This window comes from Moschus berezovskii, chromosome 14 (genome assembly GCF_049115385.1).
Source record: "Moschus berezovskii isolate FMDL1 chromosome 14, NW_MosBer_1.0, whole genome shotgun sequence".
Taxonomy (NCBI): domain Eukaryota; kingdom Metazoa; phylum Chordata; class Mammalia; order Artiodactyla; family Moschidae; genus Moschus; species Moschus berezovskii.
The window spans coordinates 60,286,826-60,312,531 of NC_142473.1; the positions used below are offsets into that span (position 1 = coordinate 60,286,826).

Below are 25,706 nucleotides of genomic sequence, written 5' to 3' on the forward strand. Positions count from 1 at the left end.
TATATTTTTTATATTTCTCAATCTCTTGCAGTTTTCTCTGAGAGCAGATTCACATTGTCTCTGGGATTTACCCTGTCTTTAATGATTAGAGGGAGAAAATTGATAGATTTCACAAAGTTTGCAAGTAATATAAAACTGTATTTGGCCTTAAAGAATGTCTGTGAACATCAGGCAGCATTGGTAGTGAGAGGATAGAATATCTTTTATAGGGGAATAAATACTATATACATTTGGGTTTTTTAGTTTTGGGGAAGGGGAGGTGGGTCAAGGGAGAAAGAATGTATAAAATCCAACCCTCCTCCCCCTTTTTAATGTAAAGAAAAAAATGGGGAAAATTTTAAATCCTTGTAAATAGTTAAAAGAGTTGTGATGGAAAGCACGTTAGGTTTTTATGTGGTCTGGCAGCGAAACACTGATGATGTTTTTGGATGACATATGTAGAGAAGTAGAGCAGGAAGGATAATAGATTCTTTCATATTCTGCTGAGACCACACCTGGAATACTGCTTTCTGTTTTGGGCACTCTATTACTTTGAGATTTGGAGGAGCTCAGAGAGTAGTCACATGAATAGTTAGGGCTTAGGAGAGATGACTTATGAGGCAGTATATAAAGAATATCTGTCTTCTGTTTTCTTAAGCATAAGAGAACATAAAGTTGCAAATATTTGAAGGATGTAAATACCAAAGTGGAAAACGAATTTTTTGGCATAATTTTAGGAGATATTGTTAAGACTAATGGATTAAAATTGCCAAAAGGGAAAATCCAATTAAAAATTATGTAAAGCTATCTATCATCTTTCTTTAAAGATACTTAGCAAAAAGCAGAGGACAGTATGTTGGGAAAATCAATAATAACCTCTGGGGATAGACTAGATTATCAAATGGTAAATAGATAAAAAGATCTATGATATCTTCCCTTACTTATCCTTTCAGAACGCACTGATGAGGGGACAGAGGTTGCTTTTCCCCTTCTAGGTAAGTGGTGTGCATCCATTTGTAGTAAAAGTAACTGAAGGTAAAAGATGATTGTTTTAGGGGCAAACCACTTAATGGATGCGCTCTACTCTGATCTGGTAGAGGAAAGGTAAGCTCTACTCAGTAAAAGGGAGAGAGACTTTCCTTTTGCAGAGTAGTGGGATTCTTTCTCAGAAATGAGCAGTTTGACATTGGAAAAATAAGAGTTGTTTAAAGAAATCAGTGACTGTTTTATGGTGTTCACATGACCCAGTTAAAGGTCACTTCAGCTGTTTTCCAAATATCTACTCTGTGACCTCCCTTCTATAATCTTCTCCCATCACACCATCAGCTCACTGAGTGTTTTTTTTTTTTTTTTACTTCAAAGCCAACTTCCTGACCCTCTTGTATTATTCTGCAGTGGATGTTATTTTTCTTTAACTTACCTGCACTCTGGGGAATTACTATGAAGAGATTTTAGTATCTTGAATTTATAGTATCATGAGGATTATTCTTAAATGGTTTCAGTTGATCATCTACGAAATCCACTTCATTTCTTAATAAATGTAATAATTATGAAGATTAGTGTGGGCAGTAAAAATGTTCCATATAATCTGATAATTTCATCAGAAATTATTATTTTTCAAATGTCATTCATTTCTGATGATGCTTCTATCAGTAAAAAGCTTCATTGATTTGCTTGCTTAGTTTTAATATTATTAATATGATTTGTTTTTTCTCTTACTCAGTTATACTGTAAATGATTTCAGTATTTGTTATTTTAATACAAACCATGACTCCCTTTTTTCCAGTTTCATTGAGCACATATGAAAGATTTTATTAACTCATACAATTTAAAATGAATATATAAGGCTTATTGTCAAATGCAGTAAGATACTATAGTGCATTTATAAAAGAGTACTAGTGGTGCTGCCTGTAACCTCATATCACATGTAGGCATATATATAGCAACAATAGAAAAACCACATTTGTGGGACTTTCTTGGTGGTCCAGTGGCAGACACTCTGAGCTTCCAATGTAGGAGGCCTGCGTTTAATTCTTGGTCAGGGAACTAGATCCCACATGCTGCAACTAAAAATCCGTCATGCTGTAATGAGGATCAGGGATCCTGCATGTAGTACAGGGACCCAGTGCAGCCAAATAAATAAATATTATAAAAATGTTCAAAAAAAGAGAAAAATAGCATTTTTGAATATAGATAAAATATGTTATAAAAATGAAGTTTATTTGTATTTCACTGGATATTTTTAAAGTTCTGTACTCACAATGGCACTTTTACATGATTTTGTAGTGATCATCTTATCCTTGGGCATTTGACTATGACTTTTCTAAATATTTAACCACTACTACTTGAAATTGTAGATCAAAATAGATGAGAATTAGAACCACGGATTATCAAGAGGTTTTGATATTCTCAAAATCCTTAGCTAATTTTACAGATTTATTTTTATCTGTTTCTGATTCAGAAAGTTGGTTTCCAGTGACTATAAACATTTTTAAAGCTCTGTGGAGTAAGAAGTGTTGAGTATTTATACTGTTTAAAAAGTTGAAATTGAGGCTGATAAAAAGTGATAGTTTGGCATCAACATAGGTGTGTAGTTTAAATGTATAGTTTACTCCATGGGACCTTCCAGCAAGAGACTAAGAGGTGGAATTATTTCCTGAACTGTACTCTTACTCATTTGTTTGGGATGAGCTGAATTTGAGAAGATGAAAGAACACTAATTTTTCTGTTATTTTGTTAACTTTATATTTTGGTACTTAACAATCTAAGGACCATTTTCAATTCATTACTTCATTTGGTCCTCTTCTAAGAAATGAAATTTTATCCGAATAAAAAACAAAAATAGACAAAATAAAACCTCCGAACTTTAGAGATTGATAACATAGAGTTTAAGTGACCGCTTCAGGTTCACATAGCTGATGGGTGGCAGAGTGGGACAGAATCCAGTTGTGACTGTTGATCCAGTTCTCTTTCTGCAGTATCACCTTGACCTCCTGAATCTTTAAGATATGAGAGACTGTCTTTTGTATCTAAAGGAGTGAATGCTTCTGGTTTTTGTATTACATTTAGAACTGGGATCAAGAGGTTAAAAACTTGTACTGTCTCCCTATCCTTAAAAATATTAGTCTAGGATTTGATTGCAGAAATTGATTGTTGTTTTGTTACCTTAATGGTGTAAAGGTCACTGGAGAAAGTACAACTCACAGGAGGATATAGCTTTAAGGGATTTGTTCCTCCTTTGTGATAATAGTTTTCACAGTGCTTCCACATACATTTCTCATCTCATCCTTATAATAGCTCTGTTATTCCCATTTTACAGATGAGGACACAGAGTCTCAGAGAAGATAAGTGACTTTCTCAGAGTTACACAGCTCATAAATGGGCAGACTCTGGTCTTCTGCCTCCTAGTACCACACTTTCTCTCTGTGATGCAATCTCACAGACAGTTGTTTAAAATGACTACTGGTTACAGATGCTGTGGTGATTTCTGGAGAAATATCATCACCTCCTCTATTTTCAGTCAGCCACCGCTCCCAGCCCCAACAGCCCTCCCAGCCTCAGCGGACCCTCCTCCAGCATGTGGCTCAGTCACAGACTGCAACTCAGACCTCCGTGGTGGTGAAGTCCATCCCAGCGTCTTCCCCGGGAGCGATCACCCACATAATGCAGCAGGTTGTATCTCCTTTTCCTTCAGCTTCTGTAGTTGCTCCCTTCCTGAGATAAGGTTCAGCTTCATCTGCTAATAAGAGGGGACATAACTGAGTTAAAGAGTGTTAGTGTAGTTCTTCAGAGGAGGCAATGGCACCCCACTTCAGTACTCTTGCCTGGAAAATCCCATGGGTGGAGGAGCCTGGTGGGCTGCAGTCCAGGGGGTCACGAAGAGTCGGACACGACTGAGCGACTTCACTTTCACGTTTCACTTTCATGCATTGGAGAAGGAAATGGCAACCCACTCCAGTGTTCTTGCCTGGAGAATCCCAGGGACGGGGGAGCCTGGTGGGCTGCCGTCTATGGGGTCGCACAGAGTCGGACATGACTGACATGACTTGGCAGCAGCAGTAGTGTAGTTCTTTCATCTGTGAGGGGTGAGTAAAGGAAATAAACTGAGAGTCTTAACACCAGAAAGTAATTACAAAATAGAAATAGTATTCTTGGATCTTCTGTGAACTCTTAACATTTCAAAAGGGTAAAGCTATCTAGATGAATCTATGACATCAGAATTGATCACTGTTTCTATATATTTTCTTGTTATGGAAGGGTTTATCACTGAGGCAAGATTTTCAAATAGAAGTTGGCTTCTTTAAACTGTTTGATGCTGAGTTTTTCATTTGTTTTACTTTTTGCTTTCATAATGAATCCTTATGGGAACACTAAAAATAACTAGGTAAATATTGTTTGACTTCTTTTACTGAATGTGACCACTTGAGGAAGAGACTCAACAGGAAGGAAAATGAATTAATATAAAACAGAAAATGTGGTACCAAGGGTAATGGGGAAAAGGTAAAAAATATGTTGATCTATAAATTTTGTGCCAGATACTGTGCTTTGAGCTTTAATTTATTTAATTCTTGCTATGAGCCTGCAAGGTGATTGTATCATCCCTCTTACAAATGAGGAAACTCATGCCCATAGAGATTGAATAACCTATTCTGGGTGGCAGAACCAGGATTTAAATCTAAAGACTCCTGCCTCTATTATAAAGTGATATCATAAATATCAGATTAAAGCATGACTTATCGTTAGTAGCCACGTAAATTGTCATTACTGAACTGGTAGCAGTTGACCCTAATTACAGGCAAACTACTGGAAAGTCATGAAGAAATTGTTGAATTAAAAACCTGTATGTGTAAGGTCATTATGAGATAGGGGAGAGTTTCGATTGAATCTCAAAGTTTTAAAGTTTAAGTAGATGTGTAGCATTTGACAAAGCAGTGGGAAGGATGGGATTGGGATGGATCTTCTGTCACTGAGGGAAACCAGATGGCTAGAGATTTTGCTGGGTGTCAGCTCTCAGCCTGGAGTCTGGCCCTCATCTGGCTGTCCTGACATTGACTTTTCTCAAGACACCCAGGGAGGTCGGACAGCTGGGTTTAACCGTGTCAATCAAGATCGCTGCTGCCTCCCAACACTATTATAACTGATATCAGGCCATCTCTGTTTCTCCTGACAGGAGTGCTCTTATTGCTGCCACAGTTTCCTACCCTCCTGGGAGGGAACCAGGTGTCTGAGAGCCGTTGTCGCCTGGTGGGCATGAAACCTGGGCAAGGAGGGCTGGGGCAGAGGGCAGATCACTCAGACCTTGGTAGCCCTGGCCACCCGTCTCCACCCTTAGCAGAGAGGCCCTCTGCGGAGACTGGGATGGGCACAGCCCTCAGACAGTGCCTATCTTCTGGACTGTGCTGAATGGGTGCACAGCACAAGTGGGCTTCTCTGAACCTTGGATTTTCTCTAGGTACCTCACTTCTGGGTTGCTGCGTTCTTCCTTTAGACAGATGAACAGCTCTGGAACTGTGACCTGAGCCAGAGACCCTTTTCTTTTCCCATCTTGTGCTGTGCTTGCAGAGCATCCTTATTTTTCTTACCTTTTAAGTTCTGGGCCCTCTGAGACTTTTCTTACTGCAGTACATTTGCCAGTTTTTGCAGTACTTGATGTCTAAGAGTTAAAATTTTAAGAGTCTCAATCTAAGGCTGCCTTTTAGAGACCTTGAGAGTTTTTTGGTCTTCATAGGTTCTCCCTTCTGAAAATTTTGAATGATTTGCATAATCAAGTCTTTTCCAATTTGAGGAAAATGTAGCAATATAGGTGTTTTTCTTATTTCATTCTTACTTTGTGCCTTTTTTACTTAGGCATTAAGCAGTCACACTGCTTTTACCAAACACAGCGAGGAACTTGGAACTGAGGAGGGCGAGGTTGAAGAGATGGACACTTTAGACCCTCAGACAGGTCTGTTTTATCGATCTGCCCTGACTCAGTCACAGTCAGCTAAACCGCAGAAACTTAGCCAGCCACAGCTGGAACAGACTCAGCTGCAAGTGAAAACTCTGCAGTGCTTCCAGACTAAACAGAAGCAGACCATCCACCTGCAGGCAGACCAGCTCCAGCACAAACTCCCGCAAATGCCCCAGCTTTCCATCAGGCATCAAAAACTCACCCCTCTCCAGCAAGAACAAGCACAGCCCAAGCCAGATGTACAGCACACACAGCATGCCATGGTGGCCAAAGACAGGCAGCTTCCTACCTTAATGGCACAGCCCCCACAGACTGTAGTACAGGTGCTTGCAGTGAAAACCACGCAGCAGCTCCCTAAACTGCAGCAGGCTCCGAACCAACCAAAAATCTACGTGCAACCCCAAACCCCCCAGAGCCAAATGCCGCTCCCAGCCTCTTCAGAGAAACAGCCGGCAAGCCAGGTAACGGAATATTGATAGCATGCAAAGTTAAACTTCTCTGTTCACGGAAAAAAATGAAAACATCATGACCCTATCGTGATTAGCGGTGCATTCTCCTGGCAAGAGGAAACTCAAAAGCCTCATTACGCTGGTATTACTTTACTCCATCAGAAGGTTGACATTAGGGAAGAAATGTACGCATTAATATAGGAAGAAAAAAAGCATAGCACTCAGAACTTGAATTTCCAGGCAGTTTTTAATGAAATAACTTCAGCATTGATCAACAATGCATAGATATACCTAAATTATTTTTACTTTTTAGGCATAAAGTATTTATTTCCATGCCTGTAAACTCTTATTTCTGTGGCAATAATACTAATAAGTAAACTACAGTCTTTTAAGGAGCTTCATTGACCATCTTCCTTTGTAGTTTACACCACCACTATTTGGTTAATAAATTTATCTTCTAGATTTCAGAGGAATTATCTGTGAATATTGAAAAGAAAAATAGGGAAAATTAGTGGCTTTGGAGTGATATATGTGTATATGTGTGTATTATAAATACATATATATATAGAATATGTTTGTATAGACGTATTTTGAAGCAAAAGATTGAAAAAACCCTACTTTTATTCTAAAAAGCTGAAGATTATATGAAATGATTTGAGATGGGTTTAAGGTGTACTGTGTGGGGATGTAAATCCCAAGGAAAACAAGGCTGCTGTGACTTTTTTCCTTTACTGCTGTGAACCTTGGCTGGCTGGACAAAGGTTCTTTTGACCCCTCCTCTTTTGCTAGGTTTCTTAAAGGTAACCAGATACTTTCCCATCAGCCCTCTTATTGAAACACCGAGCTTCAAAATATCTTCCTAGTATACAGCACAAATGTTTCTTTTGCCTTTATTGTCTGGGGTGTTTGATAGGTTTTCTCAAAGATATGTAGCTGTAACACACACAACCCCAATTTGTTTTCAGGTGGAGCAGCCAATTATAACCCAAGGATCCTCTGTTACAAAGATAACTTTTGAGGGGCGCCAGCCTCCCACAGTTACAAAGATAACTGGTGGCAGTTCTGTGCCTAAGTTGACATCACCAGTTACAAGCATATCTCCCATTCAGGCCTCTGAGAAGACAGCAGTGTCAGACATTTTGAAAATGTCTTTGATGGAAGCTCAGATTGATACAAATGTAGAGCGTTTGGTAGTGGATCCCCCAAAGAAGGCTCTGGCCACTAGTCTGCTCACTGGTGAAGCAGGATCATTACCCTCCACCCATGTGGTGGTGGCAGGGATGGCGAATTCCACTCCCCAGCAACAGAAATGTAGAGAGTCCTGTTCAAGTCCATCTGCTGTTGGCCCTCCCCTAACGACAAGGAAAATCGATGCACCAGGAGTGCCTGCGACAGGCCAGTTCATGCGTATTCAGAATGTAGGCCAAAAGAAAGCTGAAGAGAGCCCAGCAGAAATTATCATCCAGGTAAGAATCAGAAGGAACACAAGAAATCTTGGGTGTCTTGAGGGTTGTGGGTTTGGTGTGTTTTGGGATGTCACAGGAAGAGTCAAGCCAAAATGGCAAAGAGATTATCAAATTTGGTTTATTACCTATTACAGATATACAAGTTTATAATTATTTTCTGAAACAGAGTCCTAGAAAATTGATAGATATTGTCACAACAGTACACCTTAGAGACAGTCAAGGGCTCTGAGCCCCTGTGGCCACTTGATTCATAGATGCAAGCCACACTTGCCAGTGTTGACTCAGCAGTCAACCTACAAGATCAGCAACTTTCCAGGTCAAATTTTGGGCTTCTCAGTCTTTGCCCAGAGTATAAGTAGTTTGTACTCCTGGGATATAACGGGATTGTACTCCTATTTCAAGTTAATTTCAGAGACCCTTGTAGAAACACAGTTCTTGATCTTGATCCAAATTTATGGTTTTCAGCACTATAAAACCTTAATTAACTGAAATGTCTAGAGAACCATGTTGTAAGAGAATGTTTCTTAGTAATTTTATTTTATAACTAACTTGGGATTAACCGTAAAGCTTTGCTTTTTATTTCAATCATTATTATTGAAAAATCTTATTATGGTTACTCTCCTGCCTTGGTAAGTACAGGCTAGTGAACATGATGGATTATTCATTGACAGTAGATTTTCCTATGCCTCACATTCCCTTCATTCTAAAACTCCATCTGTTATCATATATAATCCAGAATGAAGAGTTACTGGGTCCAGAAACTAGCTTTTAGAAGTTGTGTTTTAAAAAAAAAAAAAGAAGTTGTGTTTTATTTCCCTCTCTCCTTGAAAGGTTTCAGGTTTTTTCCTTGACATTTGTCATTTTTTGCTTGGAAGGTATCAGAGCAGCACATTTTAGTTAATTGAGAATTTGGATTTATTGAAATGTGGATAATCTAGTGTTTACTATGGATGGTAGTATTTATTGTACTATATTGTGTGACTTAGATGATTCTGTAGTAAATTTTGCCTTTCCTGTGATCCCAAGCCATGAAAGAATGCAAATTGACCAATATTAACCCAGATAGGATTTATCTTAGTATAGGAGAAATGCTTAAACGCAAATAGATCTGGCCATTGAATTATTCAAGCATTTGGTTCCTGTCAAAACAGTGAACTAAATAATCGTTGACCAAATGGATTTGTTACGTGTTTTTTCCCCCTGAAGAGGTTGCATGTGTGCTAAGTCGCTTCAGTTGTGTCCGACTCTTTGCGACCCTATGGTCTGCACCAGTCTCCTCTTTCCATGGGATTCTCCAGGCAAGAATACTGGAGTTGGTTGCCATGCCCTTTTCCACTGAAGAGGTAGGGTTTGGTGGAAAAGGAGGTTTCGTGGCTTTGCTATTCACTGTGTGACTTTGGGCAAGACTACTTAACCTCACCGTGCCTTAGTTTCCTCATCAGTAAAATGGGAATAAGGAATACCTACTTTACGTGATTGACATAAGGATTATATAAAATTGAGATGAAGCACCTAGCACAGTACCTGGCTTGTAGTGATTGCCCAATATATGATAGCTATTCCTATTTTTGCTAGAATTTACTGTGGCCCCTGGGAGTTTAAGTTCTTTAAGTTCGTATACTTACTAAATTGAAAATCATTTTGAATAGCTTATGTGGAAATTATTTTCTATACTTCATGAACAGGGGTGAAAATGTAATTTGCTTCATGTATCAAAGATGATAGCTAATGAGTAGGTTCTCTGTAAGAATACTAAGCTAATTTTTAGCATTTACTATATGCTGGGTTGATGTGTCACTGTGTCAGAGGGAAGAGCAGCATTAAAGACCAAGCTTTTGGAGTCAGAAATATCTAGATTTGAATCCCACCTTTAATCCTTACCTACATTGTGGCTTTGAGCAACAGTTCACCTCTGTCCCTGTGATGAAGGGGAAACAAAACAGCACAAAGAGTTGTTTTGAGGATTGAGTAAGTATCTGGTTAAGTGTCCTGTATAGAGTAATACTCAGTAAGGATAGCTCCTGTTGTTATAATCATCACTAATAGATTGTTAGAACATTTATTTTCAGGTCTCACTAGTTATGCTTAGCTTTGACCCAAAGTATTGATTTTTACTCATTCAGTAAAATACCTACTGACTTGAGCGAAGGAAGTCTGCAGAAGTTCCTTGATTTCTTAAAAAATGTTCTGTAAAAATTCAGCATGTTTAATATTAAGTACCTTGTAGACAGATAATCCATATTTCTTTTATTCATTCATTCATTCATTCCACATGGATTATTTGACCTCTGTGTTCCAGGCACTGTGCTAGGTGTAAGGATAGAGGAGTAAACAAGATGAATTTATCTTCTGTTTTGAAGGAGTCTATATATATATATATGGAATTCATAGAATTTAGATCTGTAGGGATATTTAAAGCATATCTTTTCTAATTCTCTTATTTTACACAAAATTAAACTAAAGCTTAAGAAGGGAAGTGACTTCTTCAGAGGTCCACAGCAAGTGACAGCTAGAGCTGAACTAAAATTCTGACCGCACCAGAGACTTTTTCACAGTGATCAGCTGTATGGAACAAGGGCAGGAGGGTGAGGGAAGACAAAAAACTTTACCACTTTAGAATCAATGCCTAGGCATCTTACACTATTTTCTTGATAGTATTAAAACTAAATTTTCATCTCCCCTCAGTAGAAGGTTGTTTTGGTTAGGTGTATTGTCAAAATGCTAATATTCAACTTTGCTCCTGGGTTCTTTATGTTTGGGAAAGTTAAGAATCCGTTGGCAATGCAGGAGACCTGAGTTCAATCCCTGGGTTGGGAAGATCCCCTCCAGAAGGGAAAGGCTACCCACTCTGGTATTCTGGCCCAGAGAATTCCATGGACTGTATAGTCCCTGGGGTCGCAAAGAGTCAGACACCACTGAGTGACTTTCAGTTTCAGTGTGTGCCAGACCCTGTTCAAAGTTCTGAGTATCTAGCAATGAAAAAGATAGTCAGGATCTGTGCTCTGGTTCATACTGTCTTGGATCTTACATTCTAAGGATGAGAAGAATACAGATGATAAATCAATAAAGAAAATGTACAGAACATAATAGGGGTTAGGGGTGGGATCAACCCAGTACTCTGGTTTCCTTTCATAAAAGGAAGGCTTCCCAAAGCCTCTTACTTGAAGCATTTGAGCTAAGATGCAGATGATAAGAATGGAACCAGCCACGTAAAGCTTTGGAGGAAGGACATTCCAGGAAGAGGGGAAGAACTAGTACACACACCCTATGGTACAAGTGAGTTTGGCATAAGGCTGGAGACATAGTAAGGTTTTTGATTTATAGCAAGAACAATAGGAAACAATTGTAGAAGTTTAAGTAGGGGTATGATATGAACTAATAAACCTTTTAAGAAGGTATATAATAAAGTTGAGGAAAAAAGTTTCTGACAAGGCAATATGGCCTAACATGTGTTTAACTTTTGGTACTTTTTTTGTTTAAAAGACTGTCCTCTCTAGCCTTATTTTCAATAAGATTGTTACTATGTGACCCAAACAAATAAGTTCACCTTTGAACTACCAAAGGGCTTAAAAATATTATGGTATCAGTGGATTAATCATCTTGCAGAAGCAAAATCTGATGCATTTACATTTAAATTTTGCTTAATGACCAAATGAAAATATCCTCAGAGTCTGTTTCTTGAATTAAGCATGGACTTCAGCCTCCTTTGTTAGAAGAGGCACCATCAAGGGGTGGAGCGATCACTCTGCATTGTAGAGGACTTGGGTTTGAATGCTGGCATTCTGGCATTAACCCTGACCAACTGTGTGACCTTGATTAAGTCGCCTACTGTCTTAGTTTCCTCATTGGTAAAATGGGATAGTGTTAAGCATCTAGCAGAGTGCCTGGCATCCAGTAAAGTTGTCCAGTTAATGTCAGTTACCTTGTTCCCTTCCTTGTTATTGTTGAGGATATCCTTCTTTTACTTTTATTTTTTTAATCATGAAGCTTCTCTCCTCTGTCTTCTCTTCCAGGCCATTCCCCAGTATGCTATTCCTTGCCACTCCAGCTCCAACGTGGTCGTAGAGCCCAGCGGGCTCCTTGAACTGAACAATTTCACCAGTCAGCAGTTGGATGATGATGAGACGGCCATGGAGCAGGACATAGACAGTAGCACAGAGGATGGAACTGAACCCAGCCCCTCTCAGAGTTCTGCTGAGCGATCCTAGTGTTTTGGACACAGGAGTGCACTTTAAAACCTACTTGGTTACCAAGTGTCCAGGGAAGCCCTTGTATTTTGATGTCTAAAGAGAGCACTTTGCCCATGCTTAGACTGTGGACCCTGAAACAGCAGTGTTTCAACAAGAATTGCTGCAGGAGTAGCATTTTAAAACAAGATAAAACTCACAGGGAAATGTACTTTTTTTTAGAAAAAGAAAAAAGATGCACATCTACAGTGACATAAGACCTGATATTCTTTCTCTGTTGGACCATGGCTAATGGAAAAGTTTGTCTTGCAGTGGAAAGAGACTTTTCCTGTGAATGTTCCTCAGCTGGTTTCTACTGAGCAAACACCATCAAAAAAGGAGAATGTGAATAGTTTGTATTTTGAAACAGTGTGTCAGGAAGTTGTTGGTTTTTTTTAATCTTGTATGTTTTTGCAAATCCCTGCAAGTGCTGAATTGGTTAACATTTTACATCTCCTCAGTTCGTATTTTATAAAATATCTAGTTCTTTGATACTGGCATTAAAGAATCCTTGTTAGATGGTGGAGATCAGGTCCCTAACCAGTGGGAAGTGCTTTTTTGGGTGGTTTGTACATTCTCACCAGTTGTATTCTAATTTATTGTGTTGTCGTTCCTTTGTGCTCTAGGCAGCACACTTGCTTTCTATTTATTTAAATGTAAACATTTCAAAGCAGGCCATATTCCTTCTGACAAATTTCCTGTAAGCCAGGATTGTCTACCCTTTCCACCTCCCACCCCCCCGCCCTTCTCCTTTAAGAATACTTATGAGAAAATGTTTCATTGTGAAACAGAGGAAAAGAAATATTTTCTAGTCCAAAGGAAATGTTCAGTTATGTTCAGAAAAACAAATTATTCATATGATGCTATCTGAACACTGAAATTGCACATTCATGTTGGACTGAGACTTTGAAAATAACTTTTACATACCTTTGTTTAACCCCCTTTGAAATGTATAAAAAGTTCATTTACAGTTCTAAATGTAATGTTTTTAAGCATTCTACCTTTTTAGGACATGATTTGTTTAAGCAATATGTTTGGGTCTTGTGATCACTGTTTGTCACAAGTAGAGTGAAGGGTAAGAGGGTGGGAACGGGTAAGAGTCAGTTTTGACAAGTTGTGGCAAAGGAAACTATACTTTTCATTTTTTAAAAAAATGTAAATAGAAAAGTTTTTAACGGTTTTATATAGATTTCACTATAAATAAGCATTTTAAGACTGACAAATGTTGAACTGTATATACATATATCAGCATAACTGCCCAATTTTTTTGGTGCTGAAGTACTGTAAAGTAGAATTCATCAATGGTCTCCTAATTTTTACATCTATATCTGGGGGGAAAAAAAAACTGTGATCCTATAGTTAATAAATTCCCACTAGAGTGACACTGAAGATTTAAACACAGGCATTCACAGATGCACTGATTTCTTGTAGTTGTCATTATTTCTGCTACATGGTAAAGACTTATACCCATAGATGGAGCTGTTGGGTATTATTTTATTGTACAAATTCCTGTTTAAAAGACTTTGTGACTGTTTCTAGTTAAATAATTTTTTTAACCTTTTGGGTCATAGACTTCTTTGAAAATCTGATGACACTTTGAACTCTCACCAAAAAGAGTGAAAACTCTCACATGCCAATATACGTGTTAGGTTTTGCAGTTTTTAGGGGTTCATGGGCCTCTATCTATCTGCATGTTCCAGGTTAAGCCCTCTGTTAACGGTGAGTCCATTACTTACAGATATAAGTTTTTATAAAATAAAATATCCTTTAAATATTCATGGATCAGGTAACAGCAAACTTGAATAAAATCATTATGTTCTACTTCTGCATATTCCGGCACCATAGCATTCTCTTTGAGAATTTAGCCATAATATGTTTCAGCAATTAAAATGGCAAATGAAATTTCCATAGTCGACATTTTTAAAAATTAGTATATATTTTAACAAATTATCAAATGAAGGATTTAATTTTTTTTTCTTTTAAAAACTGTTAATCTCAAGGACAGCATGAATTTCAATTTATTTGACAAATATTAACTAAACATCTTCCGTGTGCTAGATGCTAGGCTAGCACCAGGTATGTACCATAGTGAATAAACAGAAAATCCTTCCCTTATAGAGTTGACAAGCAGGGTTACTGGCTGATGAAATGGATATGAAGGCTTAAGGAAAGAAGAAACAGGAGTGGCTCTTAGGTTTCTTAATTTAGTGGGTGGATGGTAAAGCCATTCATGGATCTCTAGGCATCCTTTTACTGAAAATCTTAGCATTAGATCTTTTAACTATTTCATCTGTTTAAGTTCATAAATGTAAGTTTACATCATCCATGTGAAAGATATTCCAAGATTACAATGCAAATGCTACAAAATTAATAAAACCCTAACAACTGTTATAAGCAGTGATAAGAAAAATCCGTTTGGTTTAAAGGAAACTTTGATAAATGCTTCAGACTAGCAGTTGCAGTTTATGGTGAAATTACAGAACTTAAAAAAAAATGAGCAGTTTTACTGAGATTACTTCATGTCATACCATTCACCCATTTAAAGCATTACAGTTCAGTGGTTTTTTAGTATATTTAGAGTTGGGCAGTCATCACTACAGTCAATTTTAGAGCATTTGTATAACCCCCCAAAGAAACCTTGTATGCCTGAAACCACCACCACCCTGGCCCTAGGTATCCTCTAAGCATTTCTGTCCCTATGGATTTATCTGTTCTGGACATTTCATATAAATGGAATCATATAGTCTGTGGTCTTTTATGACTGTCCTCTTTCACTTAATGTAGTGTTTTCAAGGTTCATTCATGTTGTAGCGTGTATCAGTGCTCCGTTCCTTTTTATGGCTCGATAATAGTCCACTGTGTGGATATACCACATTTCGTCCATCCATCAGTTGATGGGCATTTGGGTTGTTTCTACTTTGAGGCTCTTATGAATGATGCTATTATGAACATTTGTGTACAGGTTTTACATAAGTTTTCAATTCTCTTGGGTAAATATCTAGGAGTGCAATGTCTGGATCATGTGGTAAGTATCTTTAACAGTTTGAAGAACTGCCAAACTCTTTTCTACAGTGACGGCACATTTTATATTCTTGCCAGCAGTGTCGGAGAGCTCCAATTTCTCTGTGTCTTGGCCAACACTGGCTGTAATTTTAATTGTAGTTATGCTAACATATAAAGGGTCCTGATACATAGTTTCTTGACGGCTAATGATGAGCATTTTTTTCATGTGTTTATTGGCCATTCATACATCTGTGGAGAAATGTTCTTTGCCTATTTCTTAATTGAATTATTTTCTGTTTTATTATTTAAATTGAGAACTTTTGAAGTACAGTAATATCACTACTCTTAAAAGTAAGTTGTTTTCTGGAAATTAATTCATCACCCTTAAAATCTTAATCAGGTTCTTGATCTCTAATGTAGCAAATTACTTAACATCCTTAAAAATGCGTAGAGCTTGATAGTTGAAAGTGCTTTTAAATGCATTTCAGTACACTGCCGTGCTGGGAGACTTCAGTCGCACCTGGGACGGAGCAGAGGAAATAGTGGTTAGGTTTTGAGCTCCAGGCTCCTCTGTTTATTCGTCATATGAACTTGAGGAGGTCACATTTTCCATGATTCTGATCCCGTAGAATTATTGTGAGGATTAAATGACATTGTTTATGTGAAAATGTCAGGCACAGTTGTGCTCTATTTGTAAGTCTAAGTTTGGTGATCTGTTTTTTAAGTCTAGTATTTGTGCCACTACCACTTAAAAAACTGAGGGCTCAGAGACAGGTGATGTACCAAACCTCACAGGTTAAATGCTAGTAGGCATCATGCTGAGCCATGAGTTGCTACTTTTATAGAAGAGTATGTTTGTGCCACCAGACACAGGACTGATCTTTGGAAGGTCAGAGCAACTTGGCGTTGGTCTTTAAGATGATCATTACACCAGCCTAACATGCCTTCACTCAGAGGTGCTCATCTCAGTTTAATTATGTGTGACAAACTCCTGATAAGAGGAAGCAGAGTGAAAAAGCACCATATGGGCAAGGGCTTTCCAAGAAAGGACAGTGAAAAACAGTCTTTTGCCTCTGCTTGCAGGTTTATAAGCGTTTATGTAAGTGAGGTTTGATGACCTGCATATAAGAAACACTACATTTGTACTTGTGAGAAGGCCCACTCTTCCCTTTTTCTCTCGTCTTTACTTACGTATGCAGTGTACCTGAAAACGTGCTTGCTTTTTTTTTTTTCTTTTAAAGAAAAGCCTGAATTTGATTCCTGACAAGCCATGTGAGTTTGGACAAGCTCTAAGGGGCTTAAAACAGCAGAAGATGGAATGAATGATAATTCCTACTTTTTTAAAAAACCTGATCCGTTCCGTTCAGTCACGTCCGACTCTTTGCGACCCCATGGACTGTAGCCTACTACCAGGCTTCTCCGTCCATGGGATTCTCCAGGCAAGAATACTGGAGTGGGTTACCATTTCCTTCTCCAGGGAATCTTCCCGACCCAGGGATCGAACCCGGGTCTCCTGCATTGGAGGCAGATGCTTTAACCTCTGAGCCACCAGGGAAACCTGATAGGTGAGCAAAATTCCTCCAAAGTGGTTCTTTCTGACTTTTTCTTTCTCTGCCAAAAAATATCAATAGTTACTGTATACTTCCTTTGCATAGACATCAGGGACACAGTTGTCAGCTGTGGGAGAAGCCCTTGTCCTCATGGAGCTTCAGCATAGCAAAGGAGATAATGTTCATTAAAGATCACACCTGGGTCTATTCAGTGTTAAATGCTGTGACAGAAAGTGCCATGATAGCATATAAATGGGGAGATTCGGGAGTTTTCCTTCAGGAAAGATTGTTTAACCTGTAATCTGAAGGAAGAGGACTGAGCTAGGCAAAGAGGAGGGCAGCAGCTGTCCGGTAGATGGACAGCAGATACAAAAGCCTTGTGGTGGGAGGGGACTTTTAGGCCAGTGTGGCAGCAGTTTGGAGGGCAAGGGCTGTGAGTACAGTGGGAGTGGAAAGTAGAGACAAAACCGTATGGATCTTACAGGTTGTAATAAAAGTTTGAATATTTTTTATAAGAACAATGAGAAGTCTTTAAAAAGTTTTAAGCTGTTAGAGCCAGTAAAATGAATTAATACTTTTACAAAATATTTGGAGTTACGTTGGTTCATTGGAACAGAAAAGCATTTAACATTTCTTTTTTGACGCCAGTCTCATCTCTTTATGTCCTTTTTCTGTAACATCTACAATGGTTCCCCAGTACTGTGGAATCTGGTATTCAAGGTTTTTAGCCATAGCTTCAGCTTAGGTTTCTAGATTCATAATTCATTTCACTACCCTGGTCTGTTGCCTGTGTACCCCACCGCACACACAATTTATGCTTTGTTAGAAAGTCTCACTCATTCCTCAAAGCCCAGCATAAATTTCACCTCCTTCACTAAGACTGCCCAGATCTCTTCAAGGAGAACTCATCCCACACCACTGCTAGATTCCTCTAGCATTTTGGGAGAAACATGGGTTTACTAATCATTTATCATTAGTTACCTACTGTGAACTGTTTGTATTGCATGTGAATCTTCCTTATAGACATCTTTTGGGGAGGGGGTCAGTACTTGGTTCAGTTCAGCTCAGTTGCTCAGTCATTTCCGACTCTTTGTGACCCCATGGGCTTCAGCACGCCAGGCTTCCCTGTCCATCACCAACTCCCAGAGTGTGCTCAAACTTAAAGTGTTGCCAATTTCGTTGATCTCTTCCAATAAATGACTTGACTTCATTGATTCTATTGTTTTTCTATTCTCTGTTTATCTCCATTCTGTTCTTTATTATTTGCTTTCTTTTGCTAGCTTTGGTCTTAGCTTTTCTTCTTTTTCTAGTTCCCCAAGATATAAAGTTAGGTTATTGATTTTGAGACCTTCATTTTTAATGTAGGCATTTACAGCTATAAATTTACTCCATGCATTTTAGTATGTTGGGATTTTTTTTTTTACATTCATCTCAGGCATTTTCTAGTTTCTCTTGTGATTTCTTCAACCATTGGTTATTTTAAAATGTGGTTTAATTTCCATGTATTTTGTGAATTTTCAGTTTTACTTATTTTTTAAATTTTTATTTAGTTTTGGCTGCACTGCATCTTTGTTGCTTCACACAGACTTTCTCTAGATGCAGGGAGTGGGGGCGACTCTAGTAGTGACATGTGAGTTTCTCATTGTGGTGGCTTCTCTTGTGGAGCACAGACTCTAGGGCACACAGGCTCAGTAGTTGTGACTCTTCGGCTCTATAGCACAGGCTCAGTAGTTGTGGTACACAGGCTTAGTTGCCCCATGACATGTGTGCTCTTCCCAGACAAGGGATCAAACCCATATCCCCTGTATTGGCAGGCAAATTCTTAGCCACTAGACCACCAGGGAAGTCCCAGTTTTACTTCTTTTATTTTTTCCTTCATTCTACCATAGATATTCTATCCATGATTGATGAAAGTGGTGAACTGAAGTCTCCACAAGTCTCTATTATTGTGGAGCAATTTCTCCCTTCAGTTTTTATTAATATTTGCCTCATATATCCTGGAGCTCTGTTAGGTGCATATATCCTTATAATTGTTTTGCATGGATGGAGGTGCCTGGTAGGCTGCAGTCCATGGGGTTGCAAAGAGTTGAACACAGCTGAGCTACTTCATTTTCACTTTTCACTTTCATGCATTGGAGAAGGACATGGCAACCCACTCCAGTATTCTTGCCTGGAGAATCCCAGGGATGGAGGAGCCTTGGTGGGCTGCCATCTGTGGGGTCGCACAGAGTCGGACACGACTGATGTGACTTAGCAGCAGCAGCGGCTTGATGAATCAATCCTTTTATCATTGTATATTGTGCCTCTTTGTCTCTTAACAGTTTTTACTTAAAATCTGTTTTTTCTGATGGTAGTATAGTCACCTTAGCTCTCTTTTGGCTACTGTTTGCATGGAATATATATTTCACTTACATCCTATTTTACCTTTAGATCTAAAGTGAGTCTTGTGGATAGCAGATTGGATATTTTTAAATTTAGTCTGCCAGTCTTTTTAAAAGGAGAGTTAAATCCATTTACATTCATGTGATTATTAAGAAGGAAGGATTTACTTCTGCCATTTGGTATTTGTTTTCCAAATGTCTTATACCCTTTTTATCCTCCATTTCCTCCATTACAGTCTTCATTTGTGTTCAGTTGATTATTTGCAGTGAAATATTTTGACTCCTTTCTCAATTTTGTGTATATTTTTTAGATATTTAGATATTTCCTTTGTAGTTACCATTGGAATTACATGGAATATCTTTAAATTACAGCAGTCTAATTTGAATTGATAATTTTGATAGCATACAAAACTCTGCCTTTATATTCATTTGCCTATGTAGTTATTGGGTATCTTTATTTCTTCATGTATCTTCAAGTTACTATCCACTGGCCTTTTGTTTCAACCTGAAGGATTTTAGCATTTCTTTTAGGGAAGATCTATTGGTAATTAAGTCCCTCAGCTTTTGTTTGGAAATGTCTTAATTTCTCCCTTATTTTTGAAAGTTTTGCCAGATATTGAATTCTTGATTGAGTTTTTCTTTTAGCACTTTTAAATATGTCATCCCACTTCCTTCTAGACTCCATAGCTTCTGGTGAAAGATTGGCTATTAATCTTATTGTAGAGCCCTTGTACATGATAAGTTGCTGCCCTCTTGCTTCTTTCTAAAATTGTTTCTTTGTGTTTTGAGAGTTTGATTATGATGTGTCTTAATGTGGGTCGTAAGTTTATTCTACTTGAAGTTCACTGAACTTGAATATATAGATTCATGTCTTCATCATCAAACTTGGGAAATTTTCAGTTGTTTTCTGTTCAAATATTTGTTCTGGCCTTTCCTCTCTTTCTTCTTCTAGGACTTCCGTAATGCATATATTGATCTGCTTGCTGGTGTTCCATAGGTCTTTTAGACTCTATTCATTTTTCTTCATTCTTTTCTCTTTCTGCTCCTCAGACTGGATAATATCAGTTGTTTTATCTTCAAATTCACTGATTCCATCTTCCGCATTTTCAAATTTTCTGTTGAACCCTTCCAGTGGAGTTTTTTAAGAACTTACCAGCATGTCCCCTATTTTCCCAGCCCCTGGCAACCACCATTCTACTCTCTGCTTTTGTGAGTTCTACTTTTTAGATTCCACATATATGTGAGATCATGCAATAGTTGTCTTTCTGTGCCTTGCTTATTTCACTTAACATCTTCCAGATTCATAGATTTTGTTGAAAATGAGTTTATTTTTAAAAGCTGAATAATATGCCATTGTATATGTATACAAGAGAGTTCCAGAAAAACATCTATTTCTGCTTTATTGATTATGTCAAAGCCTTTGTGTGGATCACAATAAACTGTGGAAAATTCTGAAAGAGATGGGAATACCAGACCACCTGACCTGTCTCTTGAGAAACATGTATGCAGGTCAGGAAGCAACAGTTAGAAAGGAGTACGTCAAGGCTGTATATTGTCACCCTGCTTATTTAACTTATATGCAGAGTACATCACGAGGAACGCTGGGGCTGGAAGAAGCACAAGCTGGAATCAAGATTGCTGGGAGAAACATCAATAACCTCAGATATGCAGATGACACTACCCTTATGGCAGAAAGTGAAGAGGAACTCAAAAGCCTCGATGAAAGTGAAAGAGGAGAGTGAACCAGTTGGCTTGAAGCTCAACATTCAGAAAACTAAGATCATGGCATCTGGTCCCATCACTTCATGGCAAATAGATGGGGAAACAGTGGGGACAGTGGCTGACTTTATTTTTTGGGGCTCCAAAATCACTGCAGATGGTGACTGTAGCCATGAAATTAAGAGACACTTACTCCTTGGAAGGAAAGTTATGACCAACCTAGACAGCATATTAAAAAGCAGAGACATTACTTTGTCAGCAAAGGTCCGTCTAGTCAAGGCTATGGTTTTTTCCAGTAGTCATGTGTGAATGTGAGAGTTGGACTATAAAGAAAGCTGAGTGCCGAAGAATTGATGCTTTTGATCTATGGTGTTGGAGAAGACTCTTGAGTCCCTTGGACTGCAAGGAGATCCAGCCAGTCCATCCTAAAGGAGATCAATCCTGGGTGTTCATTGAAAGGACTGATGTTGAAGCTGAAACTCCAATATTTTGGCCACCTGATGCGAAGAACTGACTCATTTGAAAAAGACCCTGATGCTGGGAAAGATCAAAGGCAGGAGGAGAAGGGGACAACAGAGGATGAGATGGTTGGCTGTCATCACCGACTCAATGGACATAGGTTTGGGTAGACTCCAGGAGTTGGTGATGGACAGGGAGGCCTGGTGTGCTGAGGTTCATGGGGTTGCAGTCGGACACGACTGAGCGACTGAACTGAACTGGACTGTATATGTATACAACACATACACACTTTCTTTATCCATTCATTTGTTGATGAACAAATGGCTATTGAGAATAACGCTGCAATGAACATGGAGTACAAATACCTTTTAGAGATACTCTATTTCTTTTGGATATATACCCAGTAATGGAATCGCTGTACCATATGATAGTTTTATTTTTAATTTTTTAGGAATGTTTCCATGATGTTTTCATTTTAATAATTATATATTTCATCTCCAGAATTTTTGTTTGGTTCCTTTTTATAATTTATTGATATTCTCCTTTGTTTAGACAGCACTTTCCTTTATTTCTTTGTCCATGTTATTCTTTAGCTGTTTGAACATATTTAAGACAGTTATTTTAAAGGCTTTGTGCAGTAAGTCTAATGTCTGAGTTTTCTGGGTGACTTTCAGTTAATTGATTTTGTACTGCTGAATGGATTGTACTTTACTCTTTATTTATAGACTTTGATTTTTTTGTTGAAAAGTGAACCTCTGAATATTAAGATATGGCAACTCTATAGACATCAGATTTTCACTTTCCCCTGGGATTTGAAGGATTTTTGTTTGGTTTGGCATTTTTTGTTTTTTATTTTGATTGTTAAAGGCTATAGTGGTTCACTTGTCTAGTGACTTCTCCTAACTTCTTCCCCTCTGCCCCAGAAACTGTTTTCTTTTTCATGTGTGGCTACTGAAATCTCTATTCCTCAGCATGTATTCAACTAGTGTTTTGACAGAAATTTCCTTGAACCCTAGGAGCTAAGCAGGTATACATGCTGCTGCTGCTGCTGCTAAGTCGCTTCAGTTGTGTCTGACTCTGTGCGACCCCATAGACGGCAGCCCACCAGACTCCCCTGTCCCTGGCATTCTCCAGGCAAGAACACTGGAGTGGGTTGCCATTTCCTTCTCCAATTCATGAAAGTGAAAAATGAAAGTGAAGTCGCTCAGTCGTGTCCGACTCAGCGACCCCATGGACTGCAGCCTACCAGGCTCCTCCGTCCATGGGATTTTCCAGGCAGGAGTACTGTAGTGGGTTGCCATTGCCTTCTCCAAAGCAGATATACATACACCTCCTTATATTTGCAGACTGACTTTGTGCTGTGGCCCTTCAACACTTAACCAGACTTCCACTGAACTTAGAGACCATCCTAATGTGAAGCTTGAGGTCTCCTTTTCCTAAGTATGTAAGTGGTTTTCTAACTTTCTCCTAATATACAGGTGCTTTTGAATGCCCTAATTTCAAAAAAACAAAAACAGATGACTCCCTAGTCTTTCTTCCCAGTCCTTAGGTGATTTATTGATGGGTGATGTTTCAACCAAATCTTGTTCTTCAGGTGTATGTAGGTTGTCTTTCAGCCATACCATGTTTTCAAGCAATGTCTGCAATGAGTGCCTTGCTTTGGTCCTTCAAATAGCCCTGAGGCAGCTTAGAACAGATGTACACAATAATTTGCAATTACGGTTTGCTTGTCCTCCCAGAACCAGGGACCAGGCCCCTATACTGGTAACTTGATATCTTTAAGCCAAGTCAGGGAGAGAGTGGGATGAAGGCTAGTAAAATGCCATAAAACTTTCCTGTTTTTTTTTCTATCTCATTTTTTAAAATTCTGGTAAAATATACAGAACAAAATTTACCATTTTAAGTACACAATTCATTGGCATTATGTACATTCAGATTGTTGTACAACCACTACCACTGTCTCCAGAACTTTTTCCTCATCCCCAGCTGAAATTCGTTACCTGTTATGTAGTAACTCCTATTTCTGTGCCCCATGCCCAGCCCCTTATTAACCATCCTATACTTTTCAAGTTGCCATTTGCTTGATTCATCATTTGGTTATTGCTGTAAACTTTTGACTATATTCCAGAGTCTGACAAATTAGTTCTGATGGTTTCTGCTTATTTTTCAATGTTTCTGTGGGACCATGGGAGCTTGGAGTTGACTACCATTTATCTGCCATCACCATCAAGATTTTGTCCTGAGCAGTTTGAAAGAGTAGAATAGCCGTTAACTGAAGTAGGAAAGACTTTGGGAAGATCAAATTTTGAAAGAGGGTATCAAGGGTTCAGTTTAGCATAAATTAAATTCAAGGTACCTGTCAATAGGTAGGGGGAAAAAAAGAGGTACAAGGGCTGATCCCTGGGCAGTCCAGCACATAGGGGTCAGGAAGATGAGGCAGAACCAGAAAAGGAGACAAGAAATGACCAAAAGGATGGGAGGTGAAGCTGGAGACTGAGGTGGTAGTATCTAGGAAACAGCTAAAGCTGCTAAGTCAAAATGAGAGCTCACAGAGCTAGTCATGTGAGGTCATTGGTGACTTTGGGACAAGCAATTGTGGTGGAGTTAGGGACAAAAGCTAGAGAAGAATGTGAGGAGGAAACAAAACTGAGAATAAAGATAATGAGTTGCTATAAAGAGGAGCAATTGCTAGAAAGGCAAGTGAGGTCAAGAGGTTTGTTGTTTTTTGTTGGTAACCTAAGAAAACGGGATTCCTGATGGGATTGATCCAATGGACAGAAGAAAGTTTATAATGCAGGAGAGAGGAGAATTGCTCATCTACTGTTCTTTACTAGTGGGAGGAGAAGGGATTTGTGGAGGTGTTGGGTTCACCCATTACAACACAGGAGAAGTAATTGCAGGAACAGGAGGGTAGGTGGGGAGATAACATTTGCTTCAGTTTTCTGCTGAGTCTCAAATCCATATCTATAATATCTCTTCCCAGAGCCAAAACCCACTGCCTTGATGCGTCCCCAACTGAATTTCCTAAAAGTACTTCAGTCTCAGGCTGTCCCAAACCAGAATAGATCGATTCCTTTTCTTCTAATTTATGGTTTCATTCATTAGCAACCCCAGAGCTGATCCTGGAAGGAGGGTAGATATCTTCCATGGGCAAGAAACTAGGAGAATGGAATAGGTAGATAACCCAAAGATGGTGGGAAATTGGGGTGTGGGGTGACTAGGGAGCAGTGAGCTCAGAGCAGGCCCCTGGAAGCTATTACACACCCAGAGGTCAACAATGCATTCTGTCAGGGTCTCATGGAGTTATCCATGTTTTTTTAAACAATCTAAAAGGCTGTTTATCTTCAGTTTTTCTCCATAGCATTAGATTGTTAATCAGCTGGAAAAACCTGACAAGCGCTTTTGCCTGCTGGGCCTTGTATTCCTTCCTACTACACTTTACTTACCCCTGATTATTGACCAAAATGCCTTCTTAAGGCTCTCTCACCTCTTAAGTGACCATCCCCAAGGTCACTTCCAGAGATACTTTCCCAAATTCTTCCCCCATTACTGTTGAATCTGTCTCCTTTATAACTCTTCTGAATTTTCATTATGGCTTCCAATTTTTGCTCCGTGAAAGTTTTGCTCTAAGAATTGAATTCCTCTTCATGTCCCTGGTATAGGATCTGGCATGGATGAGGCATCAACAGATTTGTTGATTGTGTAAAAAAAATTCAGACCATTCTGGTCCTGGGGTTTGCTCCCAGGTGCGCAAATGCTTATTAACATTAAAATGCACAAGCAAATCCCAGAAACAACATCCTTATTGCAGGCTGTTTTTGGATGAGGATGTTATTGTTGTGAGATATTTGTGTATCAGCCTCTCTGGACTCTAAGCACACTGCCCTCCTCGGCTGTCATTTGTTCTGTCACTTCAAAGTGCAGGAAAACCATGGGTGGTGATTTTAGAATCTTATTCAGAACCCTCAGGGAATGAGTCATTTCATACTGACGACTTTTCCGGATTGCCACAGTTCAAATAAATTAAGCAACAGGACATTGTTGTTGTTGTTGTAGTTATTTTGTTAATTTTAACCTCTTTAGAAGGTAAATTTCAGAAATATATTATCATACCATCCTGAACATGATCCTGCCATCTCTTGTTTCTTCACAATCTTCATTATGAACATAGTCATGATGATTTTCCAGCTCCGCAATGAGAGTACACAGCCTTGCTAAAGGAGTGAGAGGAGGCATAAGTCAGGCTCAGTCTCTCCCCAGAGCAGATCCAGACTAGAACCCCAAATCTAACCTGGAGGCAACCAAACTGCCGCAGGAGTCAGAGGGGTAAGTGGCAGTGGGGGCAGGGGAGGGCAGAGGCAGGCTCTGACCTGAGCACAGGACCAGTGAATCTCCTGCTGCTTTGTGGATTTGAACTCTGTGAGGATTTTTAAAATGCAGTTTCTGAGTCAGTAGATTTGGACTCAGTTCTGGGCTGGCATCTGAGTTCTGCATTTGAAACAAGCTCTCGGGTGAGGCCAAGGC

At 39.0% G+C, this 25,706-nt stretch overlaps 1 protein-coding gene across 12 annotated transcripts in view; it reads left to right on the plus strand.

Annotated features, from left to right (window-relative positions):
* Nucleotides 1-25,488, plus strand: part of EMSY (EMSY transcriptional repressor, BRCA2 interacting) — a 93,863-nt gene extending 68,375 nt beyond the window's left edge. For 3 of the 12 annotated variants that reach the window (XM_055423723.2, XM_055423728.2, XM_055423733.2), the window contains 5 exons: nucleotides 933-974; nucleotides 3,500-3,651; nucleotides 5,827-6,390; nucleotides 7,344-7,844; nucleotides 11,858-25,484. In XM_055423723.2, coding sequence (XP_055279698.1) covers nucleotides 933-974; nucleotides 3,500-3,651; nucleotides 5,827-6,390; nucleotides 7,344-7,844; nucleotides 11,858-12,052 — 1,454 coding nt within the window. In that variant the 3' untranslated portion in view covers nucleotides 12,053-25,484. Of the gene's footprint in view, nucleotides 1-932; nucleotides 975-3,499; nucleotides 3,652-5,826; nucleotides 6,391-7,343; nucleotides 7,845-11,857 lie in introns of all 12 variants that reach the window. The other 9 variants (XM_055423722.2, XM_055423729.2, XM_055423727.2 and 6 more) reach the window with 7 other exon arrangements.
* The last annotated feature ends 218 nt before the right edge of the window (nucleotides 25,489-25,706 follow it).